At 42.8% G+C, this 23,034-nt stretch overlaps 1 protein-coding gene across 1 annotated transcript in view; it reads right to left on the reverse strand.

The window, feature by feature from the left end:
* Window positions 1-9,189, reverse strand: part of LOC124606101 (RING finger protein 37-like) — a 36,768-nt gene extending 27,579 nt beyond the window's left edge. The window contains 1 exon segment of the mRNA XM_047138067.1: window positions 9,100-9,189. Coding sequence (XP_046994023.1) covers window positions 9,100-9,189 — 90 coding nt within the window.
* Between the last annotated feature and the right edge of the window lie 13,845 nt (window positions 9,190-23,034).

The raw sequence follows: 23,034 nt of genomic DNA on the forward strand, positions 1-23,034 counted from the left end.
TTCGTTATATGTGAATACCACACAAGGCTGCGTTTAAGAGCAGCAAGGAAATTGTTGCTGTGGGAGCACCCGCCATAGTTTGAGCTAGCTGACCAACAGCAAGAGAGGTGCATATACATATTGCGGACAACTCCAAATCAAAACCGAGCGGGGTAGAGCAGTGGTTAACACACTGGGTTCGCATTCGGGAGGATGAGGGTTGAAACCCGCGTCCGGCCACACTGATTTATGTTCCCCGTGATTTCCCTAGATAGCTTAAGGCAAATGCCGGGATGGTTCCTTCGAAAGGGCAAGGCCGCTCTCCTTCCCGATCCTCCTCTAATCCGAGCTTGTGTTCCGTCTCTAATGACCTCGTCGTCGACGGAACGTAAAACACTAATCTCCTCCTCCTCCTCGTCCTTCTGTCCCAAATCAAAGGCAGCTTGACTTTGATACCTAAAATATGCACTACATCTAAATACATGCTCAGCAACCACCATACCTTGCGTGCGGAGGATACTTTTACCACTACTAGTCATTCTCTTTCCTGTTCCACTCGCAAGCGGAGCGAGGGAAAAACGACTCGTTGTATACCGACGTAAGAGTACTAATTTCTCTTGTTTTCACGATCCTTATGCGAAATGTACGTTGGCGACAGCTGAATCGTATCGGGGTCAGCCATCAATGTCGGTTCTCTAAATTTTCTAAATAGTTTTTCTCGAAAAGAACGTCATTTTCCCAACAGTAATTCCCGTTTGAGTTTATGAATTACCTCCGAAATACTCGCGTCTTGATCGAATCTACCGTAACAAATCTAGCAACACGTCTTTGAACTGCGCCAATGTCTTCCTTTAATTCGACATGGAGAAGATCCCAAACATTCGATCACTATTCAAAAATTGGTCGCACTACACGATCTCGTTTGTAGATGAGCTATACATTCCTAAATTTATCCCAATAAACGGAAGTCTCCATTAGCCTTCACTGCTGCTTACATACTGATTCCATTTCACACCGCTTTGCAATGGTACGCTTAGATATTTAATCGTCGTGGCTGTGTCAGTTAGCGCACCCGCCATCAGTACTGTATTCGAGCGTCAGAGGGTTGTTTTTCCTACTGATCTGCATTAACTTACATTTTTCTACACTGTCATTCATCACACCAAATACAAATCCTGTCTAGACCACCCTGTATCCTCCCCTCCAACAATCACACCACGGGGACACTTTCCCATACACTAGAGCGTTATCAATAAACAGTCGCAGATTGCTGCTCAAGCTATCTATCAGATCACGTATGTACTTCTCAGATATTGCATGAGTTCGCAATACGGAAGGTTAAGACGAGGTCGTCTAAACGTTTCGCCGTGCTCCGATGGCCAGCAGTTGTTAATTTGCACTCGAGGAGTGCGACATAGATACCATCCCAAGCTGCCCTGGTGCAGCCACTGGAAACGTGAAATCATAGAGTACTTTACTTGGGAAGCCTCGCGCTGGTGGTCTACACTTGGGTCTCCTGTAAACTGGACACCGTTCGTCGCTGGACAGAGCGTCTTTGAGTTGGAGGACAAACTGAAGCTCGTTGTTACACGGTTACTTCTCGTATCACTTGTAAGGTTTCAGGGACACTTGTTTTTGACCGAATCCGAAACCCGACATGTTTCACCGAATATTCGTGAAAAGGATGCCATCGGAAGAGGCAGTGTCAGGACGCAGTGTAACAACGTGAGCACACACCAGTGTGTTCCCATGTAGGGCCCTGATCATTAGATGCATGAAGAACCAAGGAACAGACTCTACCTACATCAGTTTGTTGAAGAATGTACACAACAACGCTACATAAATAGCGTGAAAAATTATAAATTGCTCAGGTAATTAGTCAAGGTGACTCCATTTGATCAGAACTATTTTCTGCAGCGTTGCTACAGATCCTTAGATTATTGAACTAGGATGAAGGAGAAATACCTACAAACCGATCTGTCTGAATTACCTTCGGTTTCCAGATGCCTTTGTTTTGTACACATCAGATCCAATTGACAGAAATTACAGCAACAGTTGATGATTACTTACGATTACTGATAGCAAGTGATACTTGAACAAATAAAAGGGAGCGTACAACTGATTTGGAATTCATTTGTGAAACGTAATGCAGTAGTCAGAAGTTAATTCACACCATCCCTTAAGCAGAAAGTCTCTAAATAGGATGTACTAAGAGTGATAACTTGAGGAAGTGAAACATCGATGTAAAATTCGCAACCAGTACAAAAATTAAATTTTGCTCAAAGGGAAAGCTGAATGTTCGAGTAACAAGAGGTACATAAAAACGTATAAATGGATAAGAGAAGAGACGGGAGTTGAGGAAGTGGCAGTGACTGTCATGAAACTGAAAAAGGAATTTGGCTGGATATGCAGGGACATGAAATTTTGAGAGACAGACGACAGAGATTCTGTGATAGACTCCTGGTGATAAGAAACGACCTAGAGGTCGATATATAATGGACGATAAATTGACGACGATAAGGAAGTGGAAGGACAGACGTGGATGCGAAGAGCTGATGATTATAATGTATGGAGAAATCTGGACGAGGCTTATATCCAGCAGTGGATGATGATGATGATGAGGATGATGACAATGATGATGCGTCACTTGTAGGCAGAAAATGATGACTAATAGACGAAAATTCGCTGTGCATTATGCCATACTATTACTCACTTAGTTAACCAGCTGACTAAAATACACTGTTTGACAAAAAAGAAAAAAAGAAACATGGGAAAGGGGAGGAGGTAACCAAATGAAACTTCACGGTTTGAGAGGGTACGTGATGTTTTCTCTGTGATTATAAAAAATGACTCTAATTTACAGAGAACTTGAACGTATGAACCCCCTTATCAGTGTGACGTTGCACTCCTCTGGTCTGGATACAAGCAATGATTTGGTTGGGGAGGGTATCACAAGGAGGTTGTATCGTCTCCTGAGGCCCGCAAACTGACCCACAACTGTTGTAACTGGTTCTTGACATCCTGGATACTGGCAGTGGGACTATGTTGATATCTCAGCTGGTTCCACGCATGTTCTATTGGGTACTCATCTGGAAGTCTTGCTGACCACAGAAATAACTCAACATCATGCAGACAGTTCGAGAAACGTGAATTTGCGCGTGAGCATTGTCCCATCGAAATGAGGCATCAAAATCATGTCGCATTAGAGGTAACACATATGGACCGTACCGCTGTCCTGTCAGAGTTCAATCACTACTAGCCGTGACCTAAAGTCGTACCCTATGGCTCCCCATACCAGTACGCCAAGAGTAACAATGCTGTGGCTCTCCAAAACACCGGAAGAGTGGGATCTTGCCCCAGGTCGCCACAGTACTACCCGACGATGATCATCCAGAGCCGAGATTCATCACTGAACACCCTGCGAGCCCATTCATCAGCATTCCAGTTTTCACAAACACGACACGAACCCCTGGAAGCAACACATGGGTCAGTAATTCCCTGTTCTGGCTGCTGATAGTCTCTGACCAGTGGTTTGGGATGACACAGAATGTTACAGAGAGCTCACTACTTGTTATCAGATGGTATTCATAGATGTGAAGCAATTTCAAAGTTAAATGATGCACAATAAGGCGCCTCTCCCTTGTGATGGTCAGATGTAGTCGACTGGAAACTTGACGAAGAGTATGCCTACCACCAAATTTCTGTGCAGACCAACATCAGGCCTCTGTTACATCCAGATGACCCACAAAGCTGGATATTGCACGATTCGACGAGTCGTCCAAATGGACACTCAGAATCAGGCCCCTATCCAACTCTGTCAGGTGCTGATAGCGTTGTCTCATACGAGCATGCGACATCTCCTCGTTCTTTAAAGTGATCACTCAATACGTGATGCTCTTCACGCCCTTTATACACTGAGGTGACAAATGTCATGGGACACCTACTAACATCATGTCAGACCTCCTTTTGCCCGGCGTAGTGGAGCAACTCGAAGTGGCAAGGACTCAAGTCACTGGAAGTCCTCTGCAAAAATATTGAGCCATGCTGCCTCTGTAGCAGTCCATAACTGCGAAAGTGTTTCCAATGCAGGATTTTGTGCACAAAGTGACCTCTCGATTATGTCCGATGTCGGGCGATATTGGTGGCCAAATCATTCGTTCGTATTGTCCTGAATGTTCTTCAAACCATTCGCGATCGATTGTGGCTCAGTGACTTGACATCGTTGTTTGGGAACATGAAGTCCATGAATGGCCGAAAATGGTCTCCAAGTAGCCGTACATAATCATTGCCAATCAATGATAGGTTCAGTTGTACCAGAGGACCAGTCCATTTCGTGTAAACACAGCCCACACCATTATGGAGCCACCAACAGCTTCAACAATGCCTTGTTGACAACTTGGCTAAATGGCTTCGTGGAGTCTGCACCACACTCGAACCCTACCATGTCTAGGGTCCAACAAATACAGTCACGAGCCCAAGAGAGGAGCTGCAGGTGATGTGCTGCTAGCGAGCTCGCGTCGGTCGTGTGCTGCCAAAGCTCATTAACGCCAGACGTCGCCACACTGACCTAACGGATAAGTTCGTCGTATGTCCCACTTTGGTTTCTGTGGTTTTCACGCAGTGTTGCTTGTCTGTTAGCACTGACCACTTTACGTAAACGCCGTTGCTACGGGTCATTAGGTGAAGGTCGTCGATCACTGCGTTGTTCGTGGTGTGGGGAATGTCTGAAATTTGGTGTTCTCGGCACATACTTGACACTGTGGATCTCAACATTTTGAATTCCCTAACGATTTATGAAATGGAATGTCCCATGTGTCTGGCTCCAACTACCATTTCGCGTTCGAAGTCAGTTATTCCTGTCGTGCGACCATAATAACGTCGGACACCTTTTCACATGAATCAACTGAGTACAGATGACAGCTCCGCCAATGCACTGCCGTTTCATATGTTGCGTACGCGATACTACCACCATCTGCACACGCAGATTTCACTACCCCGTGACTTTTGTCACCTCAGTATACACTGTACACTCTACCAGACATGGTAACAAAACCAAACACGGATAACACTAATACAATCTGGTGGCCTTTCCGCCTGTAACAGAGAACAGGTCCTTTTAATTGATCAATTACGTATTCGCTTGTTGTGTGAAACTGAAATCCGACCATGTTTTAGGGTGCTTCGCTTTGTCAGACTGTGTATTTCAAATATTCGTGAATTCGCGAGTGGCGCCCTCCATCAGTAATGCTGGAATTGAATATGGTGTTCACTCACTCTTAGCCTTGATGACAGCTTCACTCTCGCAGGCATACGTTCGATCTGGTGCTTGAAGGTTTCTTGGGGAATTGCAGCCGATTTTTCACGGCGTGCTGCACTGAGGAAAGGTATCGATGTCGGTCGGTGAGGCCTGGCACCAAGTCAGCTTTCCAAAACCTACCAAAGGTGTTCTATAGCACTCAGGTCAGGACTGTGAAGCCCAGCCCATTACAGGGATGTTATTGTCGTGTAACCACTCTGCCACAGGCCGTACATTATTTACAGGTACTGGATCGTGTTGAAAGATGCAGTCGCCATCCCCGAATTGCTCTTCAACAGTGGGAAGCAAGATGGTGATAGTACCACGCAAAACAACAATGGGTGCAAGCCTCCTCCATGAAAAGCTCTTCAACAGTGGGAAGCAAGAAGGTGATAGTACCACGCAAAACAACAATGGGTTCAAGCCTCCTCCATGAAAAACGCGAGCACACCATAACACGACCGCCTCCGAATTTTACTGTTGGCACCATACCCACGCCCTGCCTCGGATCGCCACATTGTGTACCGTGATTCGTCACTCCACATAACGTTTTTCCACTGTTCAATCGTCCAATATTTACGCTCATTACACCAAACGAGGCGTCGTTTGGCATTTACCGCCGTGATGTGTGGCGTATGAGCTCGACCATGATATCCAAGTTTTCTCACCTCCCGACTAACTGTCATAGTACTTGCAGCGGATCCTGATGCAGTTTGGAATTCCTTTGCGATGGTCTGGATAGATGTCTGCCTATTACACATTACGACCCTCTTCAACTGTCGGGTCTCTGTCAGTCAACAGACGAGGTCGGCGTGTACGCTTTTATGCTGTACGCGTCCTTTCACGTTTCCACTTCACTATCACATCGGAAACAGTGGACGTAGGGATGTTTATGAGCGTACAAACGTATGACACAAGTGACACCCAATCACCTGACCACATTCGAAGTCCGTGAGTTCCGCGGAGCGCCCCATTCTGCTCTCTCACGATGTCTAATGACTATTGTGGTCGCTGATATGGAGTACCTGGCAGTAGGTGGCAGCACAATGCACCTAGTATGAGAAACGTGTGTTTTTTGGGGTGTTCGGATACTTTTCATCACATTGTGTATGTTTATTTACCTAATATTCGGTTGCATCACTGTCCTGCCCTTAGCACGTTCATGGCAGTAAGCTACATTATCCTGAAAAGTGCGGAAAAAAGTTGTTGTGGGGAAACAGTATGGACTAAATTGTGGTTGGGCAACATGGAAACTCTAGACAGACGCGTCATGCAAGTCGGGGACAGCTTAAAAACCATTTGGACAGAGGTCTTGTATATACTGCATCTCACTGCGTCTTGTGCCCACTTGGTGTGCAATATTCGGTGTGGATGTCTGTAGGACACAGTTGAATGACAGTAAGCGTGGCTGGAACGTTGGTAACTTAGAGATCAACCAAAGGCAGAGCGAGGGTGCTGAAGCTACACAGACATCCACACCCAGTAAATCACTGTGTAGTGCATGCAAGAGGGTACTTATAATTCAACCACTACGAAAGTTTCTTCCCATTCCACCCGCTTATGGATGGTGGGAAGGAAGATTATTTAAATCGCACTGTGTACGCTGCAACAAGTCTGATCCGGTCTTCGTAAGCCCAATAGGAGTTATACATAGTGGCGTCTGTCTTCAGGAGTCTGCTAGTTCAAGCTTTTTAGTACCTTAGTGATGCTCTTTCATCGATTTAACGAACCTGTGACTATTCCGGTTGTCATTCTTTGAAAAAGTTCGATATCCCCTGCTAGTCCTACTTGGTATTGGTCCCTCACATTTGAGCACTGTTGCAGGATGAGTCGTACGAGCTATTTGTAGGAAATACTCTTTGTAGCCTGATTGCATTTTCTCAGTATCCTGCCAACTGTCCGGAATCTGCCACCTGTTTTACCTACGACTGACTCTATGAGTTTTTAGTTTTGTAAAGTGCACAGTTTTGCATTTCTGAAGGCTTAACGTAAAATATCAGTCTTTGCACAACTTTGAAATCTTATCCAGATCTGGCTGAATATTTGCGCATCCTTTTTCAGACATTATTTCGTTATAGACATCCGCATCATCTGAAAACTTCTGAATACACCTTTAATACTGTCTACTAGATATTAATACACATCATGATTAGCAAGCATCCCGAAACACTTCACTGTGACACTCCTGAATCTATTTCTACATTTTCGATGACTATCCATCTAAGATAACATGCTCGTCCTCCTAACAGGAAATTCTCAATCCAGTCAGAAATTTCTTTCGATACTACGTATGCACATAGTACGGTTGATTAGCATTCCTGGGACAGTCAGTCAAATGCTGGTCAGAAGTCAATGAATCCTACATCTACTCCACTTCCGTATTCCATGGCTTTCAGGGCGTTATATGAGACATGGACGACTTGAGTTTTGCGTGATCGATGCTTTTATAATCCGTGCTAGATGAGATCTTTCTGTCCGAGAGACTTCACTACTTTTGAGGTCAGAATATGTCCTAACATTGTATAACACACAGGTATAAAAGATATTCCACAGTAGCTATGTGAATCACGTCAGCTACGCTTCTTGTGAACGGGTGTAACCTGTGCTTTATTCCAGCTAATGGGCACAGTCCCGCGGCCCGCCCCCCCCCCCCCCCCCCCCCGAAGGATATGGGGATTTATTATTGCACGTAGGATAATGTCACAGATGTGTAGAAGATTCCAGGAGTGAGGGAAATATTCAGTGAAGGTACAGACAATGTTGCTTCCATGCTACACATCAGTTACAGGATAATTCCTCGTGAAATGTCCAGAACGTCACAGAAAAGGACGTGCGCAGTCTAGAGATTTGACGGCGGTCACTGGGTCAAACGTCTGCCGTCTATGTACCGTCGGCTTCTTGTTGTTTCTCTGTATCCTCTGGGCCCCGTCAGATGCGTTTCCCACACACAAGGGATTGCATGAATTGGAGAAAGAGTTTAGTTGTCCCACCCGAGAACAGCGAGCTAGTACCATGTCCGCAGCTGGGACGCGCGTTACCTTGGAAGGTGACTGTCACGAACTGTTAACATGGCGCTCACCTGGCCACATTACGACGCTGCTGATAATGTAAAACACCAATATGACACTTATGTTCTCATTTGGAGACGTACCTAATTAGCAGAATGTACACTGCTCAAGGTGTTTCATTCTTCTTCTTTTTCTTCTTCTTCTTGCGGATTATCTATGACTGGCGCCGCTTCTCGGCTCCAAATCTTGACTTTCCTCAACATTCATACTCCTTGCTTGCATAATCTCCTTCACATCATTTTTACAGTTGCATCGTAGGCGATCTCTTTTCTTCCACTGCGGTGGTATCCGTCGTAGTATCCTATTTGGTATCCTATCTTCTTTCATGCTGTTCACGTGGCCAAACCACATCAGCTGTTTTTGCTGGATGTCGTCACAGATATCCCTATTCATTTTCATCCTACGTCGGATCGGATTACGTCATTCCTTATCCTATCCATCGTGGTACAACTTGAGTTTCGTCTTAAGCAGTCAAGTAATCCATCTCAGTGGCAAGGAGATTTTTTTTCTGCTAACGTCCCACGTTTCTGCTCCGTACAACACTACACTATAGTCTTATACATTCTCTTCTTTGTTGTTCTTCTCATCTTTTTGATCCACGGAACAGCATTAATTTCCCTTGTTACAGCTCGTCCTTTATTAATCGTACTAGTGAGTACTTCACTGCTCGTGCCGTGTTTATGAAATAATACCCCAAGATATTTTTGCCTTTTCCATACCTACAAATACTTCTCCACCTACCTCCAAATTACTTACTTTTTTCGTTCCAGCAGCCAAGTATTCATACTTCTTCACGTTCATCTTCAGGCCAGCCTTATCGTACTCCTCTTTAAGATTTCTTGTCATATAGCTCAGATGATCTTTATCTTCTGCTAGTACAATCTGGTCATCTGCAAAGTGCAGACTAAATATCTTGCTATCCTCTGCTGCCACTCCCATAACGTGGATCTGCCTTCGACCCTTATTCATCTCGAATTCTTCTGTTCAACTCTTCCAGTCCTTACCCTAGCTTTATTTTCATGTAATTTCATTCATTGCTCTCACTCTATCTCTTTCAGCTTTTTTCACAGTTTGTGGGAGGGTTCATTATCATATGCTTTCTGTAGCCCGAACGCTGTGGCCGAGCCGTTCTAGGCGCTTCAATCCGCAACCGCGCTGCTGCTACGCTCCCAGGTTCGAATCCGGCCTCGGGAATGGATGTTTGTGATGTCTTTTGGTTAGTTAGGTTTAAGTAGTTCTAAATCTAGGGGACTGATGACCTCAGCTGTTAAGTGCCATAGTTCTCAGATCCATTTGAACCATTTGAGCTTTCTGTAGGTCAATCAATGCAACATGCGTCTGCAGTTCAATCTTTGTTCGTTTTTCACATGTTAGTATCATTGTGAATAAGTTGTCCATTACTGATCTTCCAGCTCGGATTGTTGCTAGGTCATCTAGGTGATCCTTTCTTATGTACCGGTCTTATGCAACGCGTTTTCCATTCTGATGGGACATCTTCTCCATTTAATACTCTTTCAGATATCCTCCTTCGCATCTCCAACAATTCAGGTAGAAGAAACTTCACCAACTCTGGTGCTATTTGATCCATATTTTGGTGCCTTTTCATATTGTAGCTCCTCACACCCTGTAGAAGATATAACAGCTTTTCAAGGTGTTTCCTAAAGTTTTCTAATGGCAGCATTCTATACAGGGTGACATTCTGCTACAGAATGTGTGACTCTGTCACTTTAATTATGGCTTCCATCAGATAAGTGATGATACACGGCCAAACAGGGTCTGGTGGATGAGTATCTGCATGTAATTTACGTCTGTAGAGTCGCTATATCACTCTCCAGGACGGATACCGATGTGGGCCAAGTTATACGCCGCGGAAATACACTCATGATCCAAAACATTACAACCACTACCCTCCGAATGACAGAAAGCCCTCTGGCAGCTTTCCGGGCACCTAACTGTACGTACAGATATTTAGTCGGCGTGGCTGTGTGAAGCAGCACATTACTGATACTGTGTTCGAACATTATGTGATAGTTATTCCTACTCATCTGCATTAAATTACATTTTTCTACCTTTAGAGCTAGCTGCCATTCATCACACCAGCTAGAAATTTTGTCTAATGGTAAGTCATTTGTACCATCCTACAGTCATTCAACGACGACACCCTCCCGTACACCGCTGCATCATCAGCAAACAGTCATAGGCTGCTGCTCTCCCTGTCTGTCAGCTGATTTACGCGTATAGAGAAAAATAGCGGACCTATCACACTTCCCTGGGGCACTCCTGACGATACCCTTGTCTCTGATGAACACTCGCTGCCTAGGACAACATACTGGGTTCCGTAACTTACAAAGTTTCTGAGCCACTCGAGCATCTGGGAATCTATTCCGGATGTTCGGATCTTTGTTAGCATACTGCTGTAGGATATGTGTCAGACGCTTTCCGGACTTCTAGGGATATGGAATCCATTTCCCTTCGTTCATGGTCCCCAGGATATCATGTGAGAAAAGTACAATCAAAATTTAGCAAGAGCGATGCTTTCTAAATCAGTATCGATCTGTGGCAAAATCTTTCCTCTCTCAAGAAAATTTATTATATTTGAACTGGGAGCATACTCAAGACTTCAGCAGCAAACCGATGTTAATTATACTGGTCTGTAATTTTTTAGGTCCGTTTACCCTCATACAGGAGTCACTTGCGCTTTTTTTTCCGGTCACTTGGAACTTTGGACTGGGCGAGAGATTCGCGATAAATGCAACCTAACTAAGGTAAAGAGTACTCTTTGTAAAACCGAATAGGGATTCCTTCCCGACCAGGCTACTTATTTGTTCCTCGAGATTGAACCATGGATTAATGGAAACGTTTCGTTTGGTCGGATAAATCACGTTGCTTGTTACATCATATCAACGGTTGTCTTGGGATACTTCGTCATACAGGCGAATTGCTACTCGAAACATGCACTGCGCCAGGGGCGTAGCTCAGTGGGGGTAGTATTGTGCTATGGGGACATTCATCTGGGCTTCCATGGGTCCTACGATAGTAATCGATGGCATCATGACCGTTGTGGACTACGTCAACATTATTGTGGGCCACCTACATCATTTCATGCATTATGCTTTCACCGACGGCGACTGCCTCTTCCAGCTAGATAACTATCTGTGCTAGAGTTTCAGAAGCATGATAGTGAACTCATGTAGTCTTGAGCACGAAATTCGCCTGATCTGAAACCGGCGAAACACATCTGAGATGCTGTCGCGGGCTAACTCCGTCCCCACAAACCACAGGCTCGTAATTTATTGGAATTGCATGACTTGTGCATAAAACATGTGGTGCCACATACCTCCCTAAGCCTACCAACGACTTGTCGAGCCCATCCCACACAGAATCGCATCTTTCTTAAGTTCCGTAAGCGGGCCACCATGCTATTAAATAGGTAAGTGTAATGTTTATGCTCATCAGCGTAGCAATTCTATTTGGTGCCAAACGTGTTTAACATGCAGACGCGGGAAGCAGGACCACATTGTCACTGAACAGGGTAGTAAAATTCTTGCATTGTCGTATCAAGGTGTCACAATGTATGCTGCATAGGTCCGGTGACTAGACGCGCGCCTTGCAAAGCTTCGCGGCTTTACACGACCAACCAAACAGGAGTGTGCTTTCAGAAGTTGTTGATAGTTATAATAAATAAATAACAGATGATGCGTGGCTACCATCCTGGAACAAGCGTTCCTATCTATTGCCATTCTGGCGGATTTCGTGTCAGTTTCGTTTAATTTATCAAAAGGCTTCTCGGTGGCCTCACGATGCTGAGCGTAAACCGTCCCAGACGTTTCCACCACGGAAAAATCTGAAATGATCACTGGTCACCTGGAATCGAACCCAGGTACATCACAGTAATATGGTAGTAGCTAAACGACGGAAGATCAAATAGCGATGTCAATAATATTGTTAATTTCTGTATGATTAATTACATTCTGAACGTTCCCTTGGCGTAAAGCGTGTACATGGACAGTACATGTAATATTAACTGGATAGTGCCGTTTGGGGAGTGGTCGGTTGCTCACCGTTTTTTTCTCGTTAAGAGTAAATAGTGGTGTACAAAAAGATTTCGGGCTTGTAGCCGGTCCTCGTAAACTTCATTGCACAATATTTCGGCTGGACAACTGCCAGCCATCTTCAGGTGAGCCGAACGAGGACTGACGAAGACTTTTTTTTTTTCTTTATTGTATTTCAATTCCCCATCGGGGCGGGCTATCAGCAGCATATGCGCTGCTCTTCAGCCGAAAGACTTAGAACAAACAATAGAAGACATTTAAAAATAACAAAGGAGAGAATATGGTGAAAATAGATATAAAAAAGGGGGAACAGCATGGAAGGCAATAGATAAAAAAAACGGGGTGACTGTAAAATGGAGATAAAAAAACTGTTTAAAAGTAGCACACACAAAAAGCCACACATTGCGACAATTAAATGAACCCAAGGCACAGTATGACTGGAGCATAAAAGGTGTCGACGGATGCCGTAGCACATAACAAACACTGCCGGCGAACCTCAAGGCAGTACACAATTAAAATCACACCTCTTGACGCACAGGAGAAACAGCACTAAACACAACACTGATGTGGCACACTGACGATGATCAAAACGGAGGATCTGCCAGGCGCAAGGAGATGAACGAAGACGTTCTCCGCTCCATCTTATATAGTGCGCTGATAGTACTTCCGCGCATGCGTTGCAGTCGCTGAGACAGACGGACCACACCGCCCTCGCTGGTGGAACTGCAGTACTCAGCTGCCATCGGTATTGTCGCTGGCCGCAGCTATGGAAGTCTTCTGGCGTCTTTGTCTCGAGCAAATTTCAGAGATGGGATTCCATGCATTATTCAATTGATAACCCCTGTGACGGTTCATTAGATTCCCCGCAATGCGTATTTCCACGGATTCTTTGATAATGGAGTCTCAAAAAGTTGTTGCTGTGGCCAAAATCGAAGTTTTGTCGTACTCCATTGACTGTCCCTTAGAAATACAATGTTCCGCAACTGCAGACTTACTGGGTTGCAGTAGGCGAGGCAACGTTGATGTTCTGTACAAAGCTCTTCCACTGTACGCGTTCTGTCCTATGTAGGCCATACCACACTGACATGGTATTTTGTAAATTCCCGCCTTCTGCAATAACTAATCATGCTTCACCGATCCCGGCAAATCCAAAATCTTAGGAGGCGGACGAAAAACTACTTTCACATGAAAATGATTAAGAATCCTCGCTATCTTGAAGGAGATATTTCCAACGAAGGGAAGAAAAGCTAGGGACTTGGCTGGCTCGTTCTCCTCTTTATCCACTTCCTGGTTCCTGGCCCTAGTTGAGAAGGCCCTGTTAATTTGCCGGGTCGAGTACTCATTGTCTCTGAACACCATCCTCAAATGTGCAAGCAAGCTCCTTAAGCAAATTCTCTGCATCCGACACCGTATGTGCCCTGTGCACAAGGGTTTTAAGTACACTCATGGTCTGGGATGGGTGATGGCAACTTGAAGAATGAAAATACAACTCAATGAGTGTGGGCTTTTTGGGACTCCATTATCAAACAGCTGAGTATTGCAGTTCCACTAGCGAGGGCGCTATCACCGGACGGTGTGGCCCATCTGTCTCCGCGACTGCAACGCATGATTGGCAGTACTATCAGCGCACTATATAAGTTGGAGCAGAGAACGTCTTCGTCAGTCCTCGTTCGGCTCACCTGTAGATGGCTGGCAGCTGTCCATCCGAAATATCGTGTAATGAAGTTTACGATGACCGGCTGCAAGCCCGAAATCTTTTTGAACAGTTCATTCGCCGGGAAATTTTCAAATTTTACAGTAAATAATGGTGTTTAATGTGTAGCCGTAGAGAAGCTCTGCTCTTTTCTTTCCTGTCGGCCTCTCTTGGCCAACTCTTGCTCCTGACGGTATTAAGCTGCGAGACCCGAGGCTGTCTTTCATTTTCATTCTCTAGTCTGTCTTCCATGGGGGAAGAAGTCCTCCTCAGGTGTGGCGAAGCCAGTCTTCGAAGGGGAAAACCCTTATGACAAAGCCTGGTCCTCCAAGTTCGAGTTACGTCACAAGGCTGGTAACCTATCCATCTGAAAATCTTCATTTTCAGAAGCCTCAAAATAAGCTTCGGATAAAAACCGGAAATCATGGGACACGACCAGGCAAGGAAAAGGTTGAGTATTACTGAGTAAAAGACATATTGAGTATTACTGAGTAAAAGACATACTCTATGTCGCCACGTGAAACGTACAGGGTCTGGGGACAAATAAGACCGAGCTTAACGTAACATTCAAAGACTATGTATCAGCACATCAATGATTACAAGACCATAAAGTGTTTGAACGGCACTAAATATCTAGAAAATTACCTTATGTGGTACAGTGGAGTAGCACCTGAGCGAAGAACGTGTAGTGGAGTGGCAGTATTGATAGACAGAGAGTAGGAAGGTGACGTACGGAAGTATGCACTAGTAAATGAAATGATAATCAAACTGAGACTGAAATTTGATGGAAGGCATTTAAAATTTATAGTAACTTACGCACAAGAGGAAGGAAAGAAGGAAGAAATATATCAGCACTACGAAAAATTACAGGACCACCTGAATAAAATAAACAACACCGACCACATCATCTTGGCAGGAGGCCTAAATACAAGAATAGGTAAATAAACCATGCACCAGTTGATCGACAACAATTCAGACGATACCATTAATAATAAGGGAATAAAACAGAGAGATTTCTGTCTTTAATGAACTGAATGTTACCAATACATTTTTTGAAAAGAAAAAGACACATAAATAAACATGGTCTGCACGAGGCCATAAATCTCTTATTGATTAAATAATATAAAATAAAAATATAGCTTTCAGGATGATGGACACACAAGTACGTAAGGGGAGAAGCGTGAATATCTAAGATTATCTTGTTAAATCAAAGACGAGACGCGAATAAAAATGAAAGAAACTCAAACAAAACTTTTAAGACGCATCTGCTTCAAGAAGAGAATTTAAGAAAGCTGTATCATTGCAGGTTAACGAAGCTACTACAACAAATACCATCAAGTGAAGATGTAACTGCAGAATGAACAAACATTAAAAATATAATAATACAGATCGCTAAAGAAGTACTAGCTGAAAACTCAAAAAGCATCGAAAAAGGGGACTTAAAATTTGGAGTTCTCGGAGAAACAAACTGAGAAGTCCAAAGAAAAATACAATAAAATCAGGAATGAAATCAAAAAGATCGTACTACGGTCGCAAAGATCTTCATGGGATACGTTTATAGGCAGAGTTGTAAACAACTTCCATGACAGACAGGAAATAGCATATGAACCGATCTAAAAAGAACTGATGAATAACTGCCAATATAACCATCATTTTTTGGGGATATGCGAATAAACATTTTCCAGCGTGCATAGTAGCGCACAAGGTATGATGTGAAGAGTGCATTAGACTCTGTGGAATAAACATATTCCGTATTTGTTGATAGGCAACGTAATATATTTGCGTAGCCAAATGTATTAATATGTGTTGAGCGAATAAAGCAAAAGTTTATTTTGCCCCTTAAATAGTTGTTACTTGTCATTTATCTGTGTTAATCTGCAGAAAATACAACAGATTATGGGACCAGCTGCTGGATTAAAGCGAAATAATAAGCTTTAAGTTGACGTATATTTGCGCAAAAAGTTATATTGTGCACGCTATACGAAGAATAAAAATAACTGTAAAATGAGTTCAACACAGACACCGCAAATAGAGCGGCTTGTAGGGAACGAAAATTACGCGACCTGGAAATTTGCCGTTGAGGCGTATTTGCACTCTGATGACTTATGGGACGTCGTAAACGGTAAATTGGAACCTACGGAATCAAGTTTTGCTACTAAGGATCGGAAGGCGAAATCAAAACTAATCCTTTTGATTGATCCAGTGAATGATTTTCACATAGAAAAGGCTACGTCAGCAAAAGAGGTATGGGAAAAACTGAAAAACGCATTTGAAGATGGTGGTTTAACCAGAAAAGTAGGATTACTTCGTGAGCTGATAACCAAAAGGTTGAATAAGTGTAAAAGCGTGGATGAATATGTGAATAAAATAATTTCAATCTCAAATCAGCGGAGGAATATTGGTTTTGAAATTGCGGATGAATGGGTTGAAACTTCATTGTTAGCTGGACTACCAGAGAAATATCCGCCAATGATCATTGGTTTGGAACGTTCGAGAATACCCACTACAGCGGATAGTGTTAAAGTAGAGATTCTACAGGGCGTGAAGAATGAACCAGATTCTAATGCTTCAGAAAAAGAAACAGCGTCGGCTTTATACTCTAAGTACAAGAAGAAGAAGCCAATAAGACGTTTAAGATGGCAGAAAACTGGACGTATTGTTTCACAGTGTAACGAAAAGTTAAGTATAAAAGAAAAGAAGCATGTTAATTCTAGTAGTCCTGAGAGAAAGACTACCCATAAAGTTAAGGCATTTTCTGTATTTTACTCTTTTAATGAGTGACGATCATGCAGAATGGTTCCTAGATTCAGGAGCATTGTGCACATTAGCAAAGCTCCGTCAGGTTTGTACGATGTTCAGTCAAGGACTGACATTAGAATTTCCACAGTCGTCGGATCTAAGTTACGGTGTAAATTCGCAGGAAAAGTGGATCTTAATATGCTTGTGAATGGGGAAAAGAAAATTGTTACTATTCATGATGTACATTATGTTGTCAGCTAATTTGTTGTCAGTAAGCGAAATAGTAAAGAAGGTAATAAAGTTATCTTCGATATAGAGGGAGCCAAAGTGATAGACTCTTGTGGTGATACTGTAGTTACTACAAGTAATGTAAGAGATATTTACAGAGTGAATACAGTACAAAATACTGCTGAAACAGGAAATCACTCTGTTTATGCTCCAAAAGGTTTCTTGTGGCATATGAGATCTAGACATTTGAGTAGGAAAAGTATGACTTTACTGAAGAATATGGCAACTGGGAAGGAAAATTATGGAATGAATAATGTCTAATGTGAGGTGTGTTTGCAAGGGAAGCAGGCTAGATTGCCATTTAAATCGAGTCAGAGCAGATCTACCGAAGTCTTGCAACCCATAAACTCGGATCTCTGTGGATCTATGGAGAATAAATCCTTAGAAGGTAGCTTCTATTTCCTGACATTCATAGATGATTTTTCTAGATAAATGTATGTTTACTTTATTAGTATTAAGGATCAAGTGAATTATGTATTTGTTGTTTATTGCAAAATGGGCGAAAGACAGACTGGAAAGAAAATTAAAATTATTAGATCAGACAATGGATCAGAACATGTAAACAGACGGTTTAGGGAACAGTTGAATGGAATGGGTATTAGGCATCAGACTTCCATTCGCTACAGTTCTTCTCAGAATGAAGTTGCAGAACGAGCCAACAGAACCATTGTAGAAAAGGCAAGAAGAATGTTAAGCGATGCTGAGCTACCTAAGTGTTTTTAGGTAGAGGCTGTGTCAACAGCAGTGTATTTAATTAACAGATCACCTACCAAAGGTGTGAGACACAAGACACCGGATCTAAAGCACTTAAAAGTCTTTGGATGTGAAGTCATGGTTCAGATTCCAAAACCATTAAGAGGAAAAGGAATGCAAAATCTCAAAAATATATTTGTTGTCTACTGTGAGGATTCATAACACTACAGATTTTATAATCCTGTGAATAAGAAGACAATAAGTACTAGAGATGTAGTATTTTAGAGTATTATAGACTTAAAATAAAGGAAAGTAGTCAAAATGATACCGTAATGCAACCAAGCATAACGTGTGATAGGGCTGAAACAGATATGGAAACTGGAACAGAGGAAGACGAGAATAAAGAAGAAGTTGATGTGCTACCCGAGAATCAAATTGAGGAAGAAGATTCAACAGAGGGAGTCAGTTTAAGGCGGTCTTCACGTATAGCAAAACCAAAAGAATATCCAGAGTATGAAATGTATGCTGCCCAAACAATCAACAATGAACCAGTCACAGTTGATGAAGCTTTAGCAAGTTCAAATGCTCAAGATTGGCTATTGGAAAAGGTTATTGAAAAGGAACTGCAATCTTTTGTGGATAATGATACATATGAATAGGTTGACATGGCTGAAAATAAAAATCCACTAAGAACAAGATGGGTGTTTAATATCAAAAATCCTGAGAGTGCAATACCAAAATTCAAAGCCAGACTGGTAATTAAAGGATATTCCCAGAAAGAAGGAATAGATTACAATGAAACTTTCTCACCAGTGGTGAAGTATTCATCATTAAGATACCTTTTAGCTCTTGCAGTAAGGGAAGACATTAATTCATCAAATGGATGTGAAAACAGGCTACCTGAATGGAAGGCTGGAAGAGGAAATATATGTGATTTCACCTGATGAAGTTAAGCGACTTTATCAAGGGAAAAGGAGAATTTGGCGTTTGAAGAAAGGTATATATGGATTAAATCAAAGTGGCCATTGCTGGAATAAATGCTTCCGTAAAACTTTGATAAAACTAGGCACGTTACAGTCAAAGTCAGCTCCAAGAATATATCATAAAAGGAGCAATGAAGAACTTGCAATCATGGCTATATGGGTAGATGATTTTTTTTTAACCAATAGTGAAAGCCTGATGGACTTTTAAAACAGTTACGGTCAGAATTTAATATGCATGATTTAGGGGAAATTAATCAATACTTAGGCATAAAGATTCTAAGAAGCGCCAACAGAGAAGAATTATGGATTGATCAATCTCTGTACACAAGGAAAATCTTAGAAAAGTTCAATATGGAAAATTGTAAACCTATTTCTACTTCTATGGAAAATAATGCAAAACTGCTAATAACAGATGATGACAAGAAATTTAAGGAAAGTGTACCCTATTTGGAAGCTGTAGGAAGTCTACTGTGCTTAGCACAGACTTCCAGACCAGACACTGTATTTGCCACAAATGCAGTAAGCAAGTTTTGCAGTGATCCGAAAGAAATGCACTGGATGGCAATCAAGAGAATATTCAAATATTTAATGGAACTGCTGATTATAAGTTAAAATATTCTAAAACTGAAAATGTAAATTTGGAAGGATACAGTAATGCAGACTGGGGAAATGCGCTGGAAAGCAGACACTCCATCACTGGAAGTTTTTTTAGACTAATGGGAGGGTTGATATCATAGTCATGTAAGAGACAAAGAACTGTTGCTTTGAGTACTGTAGAACCTGAATATATGGCCTCGTCCTCCGCTATCCAAGAAGCTCAGTGGATCCATACACTGATGAGTGAAATAGAGTCTCATCCAACATTAAAGCCTACTTTGGTATTTAGTGACAATATGAGAGCTATTAAACTTGCAAAAAATAATGTCACCAGTGTAAGATCCAAACAAATTAACATAAGGCATCACTTTATAAGACATCATGTGGAACAGGGAAATATAATCCTCAGTTATCTGCGCACAGAAGAAATGTTATCTGATCTTCTAACCAAGCCTCTCAGTAAGGACAAACTTCAGAAGCTGGCGAAACATTATGGTTTAACCTCGGATGTATAGTGTTGAGTATATGGAAAATATTTGTTCAAGGGAAGGCGTTGAGGATATGTGAACAAACATTTTCCAGCGTGCATAGTGGAGCACAAGATATGATGTGCAGAATGCATTAGACTCTGTAGAATATACATGTTCCGTGTTTGTTGACGGGCAACGTAATATATATGCGTAGACAAATGAACGCAGGCACATCTCAATCAGTTTCCCCAGCGAACATTGTGAAGGGAACTGCATGTAATTGGCATTTAGAATAGGGTACCTTGCAAACAGCGCCACTTAAGGCTGCTTAACTTCAACTTCAAAGGGCAAACAACATAGAAACTGGAATGCGTGGTTTTACTGGATATGGTACAACTGAAGAAACTTGTGGACAGTCTTCCTCGCCGAGTTGAGGCTAGAGGCGGTATTCGCATAATTAGCGTGATGTGTCATGGGGATCGTTGTCCAGTTTAGTTATTCCCCTGTTACGCAAGGTCTCTCAGTACGCCACACAGTCGCACTGAGGATTGCGCTGGAGTGTGACCTACCAGCTGGACTCGTTCGTGCCACAGGCAGCGGCCAGCACGGCGTGAAGAGCGGACGCCGACAGACCGCAACACGACGGCGCTGCCTGCCAGAGACGCTGCTCTGGGATTCTGGTGCTCTGGGCCTGCCCTTCAAAGAGCTCCACCTCTCAGAATACGTATGACAACGCAAAAGATGTATGCCAATGACCAGCTGTGGTTGACATACGAGGCTGCACTGGCTTACCCATTCCACTTTTTGTTCTTCTGATGAAACTTACGAGAGGGTAAAGACACATTTTGTAACCGAAAAACACTCACACAGTAATTGCATTCACTCACTCGCTTTTTTATCCTTACTATTTGGATATTCGTATTTTTATACGACGATGAAAGGTAATACATGAGAGATTCCTTTTTAGGTTTCAGATTGGCTTGATGCGACACACCATGAAACCCACCCCCGCGCCAACTTATTTATCTCAGAGAAGCACTTGCACCTAACGTCTTCAATGGAAATGAGCGTTCTGCGCCATTGGCCGGGAGGCCCCTTGCGGAGCAGGTCCGGCCGCCTTGGTGCAGATCTTATTAGATTCGACACCACATTGGGTGATCTGTGAGCCGGATGGGGATGAAATGATGATGAAGACAACACCTAGTCCCTGAGCGGAGAAAATCTCCGACCCAGCCGGGAATCGAACCAGGGCCCGTAGGACGGCAGCGCATCACGCTGACCACTCAGCTATCGGGGCAAACAACGTCTTCAATTATTTGTAGCATATATTCCAGTTTCAGGGTTTTCCTACCATTTTTACCCTCTACATCTCCCTCAAGTACCGTGGACGTTATTCCTTGATGTCTCAACAAATGTCCTAACATCCTGTCCTTTCTTATCAATGTATTTCACAGGTTGCCCTCCTTGCCGATTTTGTGGAAAACCTCCTCATTTCGTACCCTATCAGCCCACAGACGATTTATATTAATAAACGATTTCAAAAATAAGTTACACATTATTATGGTCAAAAAAAGCCACGTTTTTAATGTTGCACTAGTGTTCAAAGTGTCACACATACATGACACTATTTTTCAACAAAGCCACCAAGTGTGTATCAGCCGAGCGGTTCTAGGCGCTTCAGTCCGGAACTGTGCTGCTGCTACGGTGGCAGGTTCGAACCCTGCCTCGGGCATGGATGTGTGTGATGTCCTTAGGTTAGTTAGGTTTAAGTAGTTCTAAGTCTAGGGGACTGATGACCTCAGATGTTAAGTCCCATAGTGCTTAGAGCCATTTGAACCATTTTTTGAAGTGTGTATCAACAACGGGCAGACATTCTACACATCGTTCAGTTCTTCGACGACAGAAATGCGCTCGTTGGTTAGCCATTCATTAATCGTTGTGTGAGCGTACTCATCATTGGAACCATTGGAATATCTCTTTCCTCCAGATGTTCTGTCACGTTGCCGAAAGATGGAACTCGCATGGCACAGGCTCCTCTTACCTTCCCGACCAGCATCACCATCCTCTGTACCTCTGCACAGCCTTAGTCAAATTCCTAGCACCATTGCAGTACGGATGGACGCAGCATTGCATCTGGTTCACACGCCGCCAGAATTGTACAGTGAATCTGTTTGCAATATAAATTTACATTCTGAAGCCCCTACGTGTAATAACTAGCTCAAATTGTAATACCGACCTTATTTACAAGAACTCTGATACTATCAAAGTTCACAAAGAGAAGAAGAAAATAGTGAAATAAAAAATAAATATAGATATAAAAATAAGTCAAGGAGTTAAATGTGTCTAAGATTTTGGTAACAGTATTGACACTGCAAAATGTATCGCTGTATGTGCACTCAGAGTGAACAGAGAGCTACCATTGTTTAAATGTGGTAAATCTTTAGTACAGTATGCAAACTGAGAATATTTGTAAATTCTTGGGATTGTCGAGTGCCTGCATGACAGGACTTGACATACGTACTTGTGCTACGGGGAGGTGCAGTGGAGCCGCTCTTGGGACTCTTTTTAAAACTCACTACACCGATGTCGGCCTACAAAGACCCTTCCACGCCAGTACCATGTGTAGAAAGTAGATCAGTGTAATTATCCTCTTGATGGCATGATTATTTAAATTTCTGTTTAATTATTCATTTTATATTGCCAGGTCTAGCCTTCGAATCCCGCGCTTTCCAATCCCTAAGAAAATTTGTGGCTGGCACCGTTTGAGTACAATGCGAAGATTGAGGCAGGCGTAGACGAGAATTTTGTAGATTTCAAGGCGTTCAAGGATGAAATTTGCTTATTGGAAAACATTGGTCAAAGTGTTTTCGACTAGAAGGGAACTATGTCGAAAAACATGTGCTTTATTGGCCTAAATTGCGCTTTTAAGTGAGACCAACTGTGAGGAATTTCTCCACAAGATTCAAGGAAAAGTGTCGAGGTTTCCGGTTCAAAGTTAATTAATCTATCGAAAATAGATCACAAAATTGACAACGTGGAAACATACTTAAAGGTATCACATGTTCATCTCAAAAGCTTCAGACTAGGTGTATTAGAAACCCATAGAAATACAACTCGTGTCACACCCTCACTTCATCTTGATTGGAAATGAAGGCGGCGGAGCCCTAACAATATTC

This window comes from Schistocerca americana, chromosome 3 (genome assembly GCF_021461395.2).
Source record: "Schistocerca americana isolate TAMUIC-IGC-003095 chromosome 3, iqSchAmer2.1, whole genome shotgun sequence".
NCBI classification, from domain to species: Eukaryota; Metazoa; Arthropoda; class Insecta; order Orthoptera; family Acrididae; genus Schistocerca; species Schistocerca americana.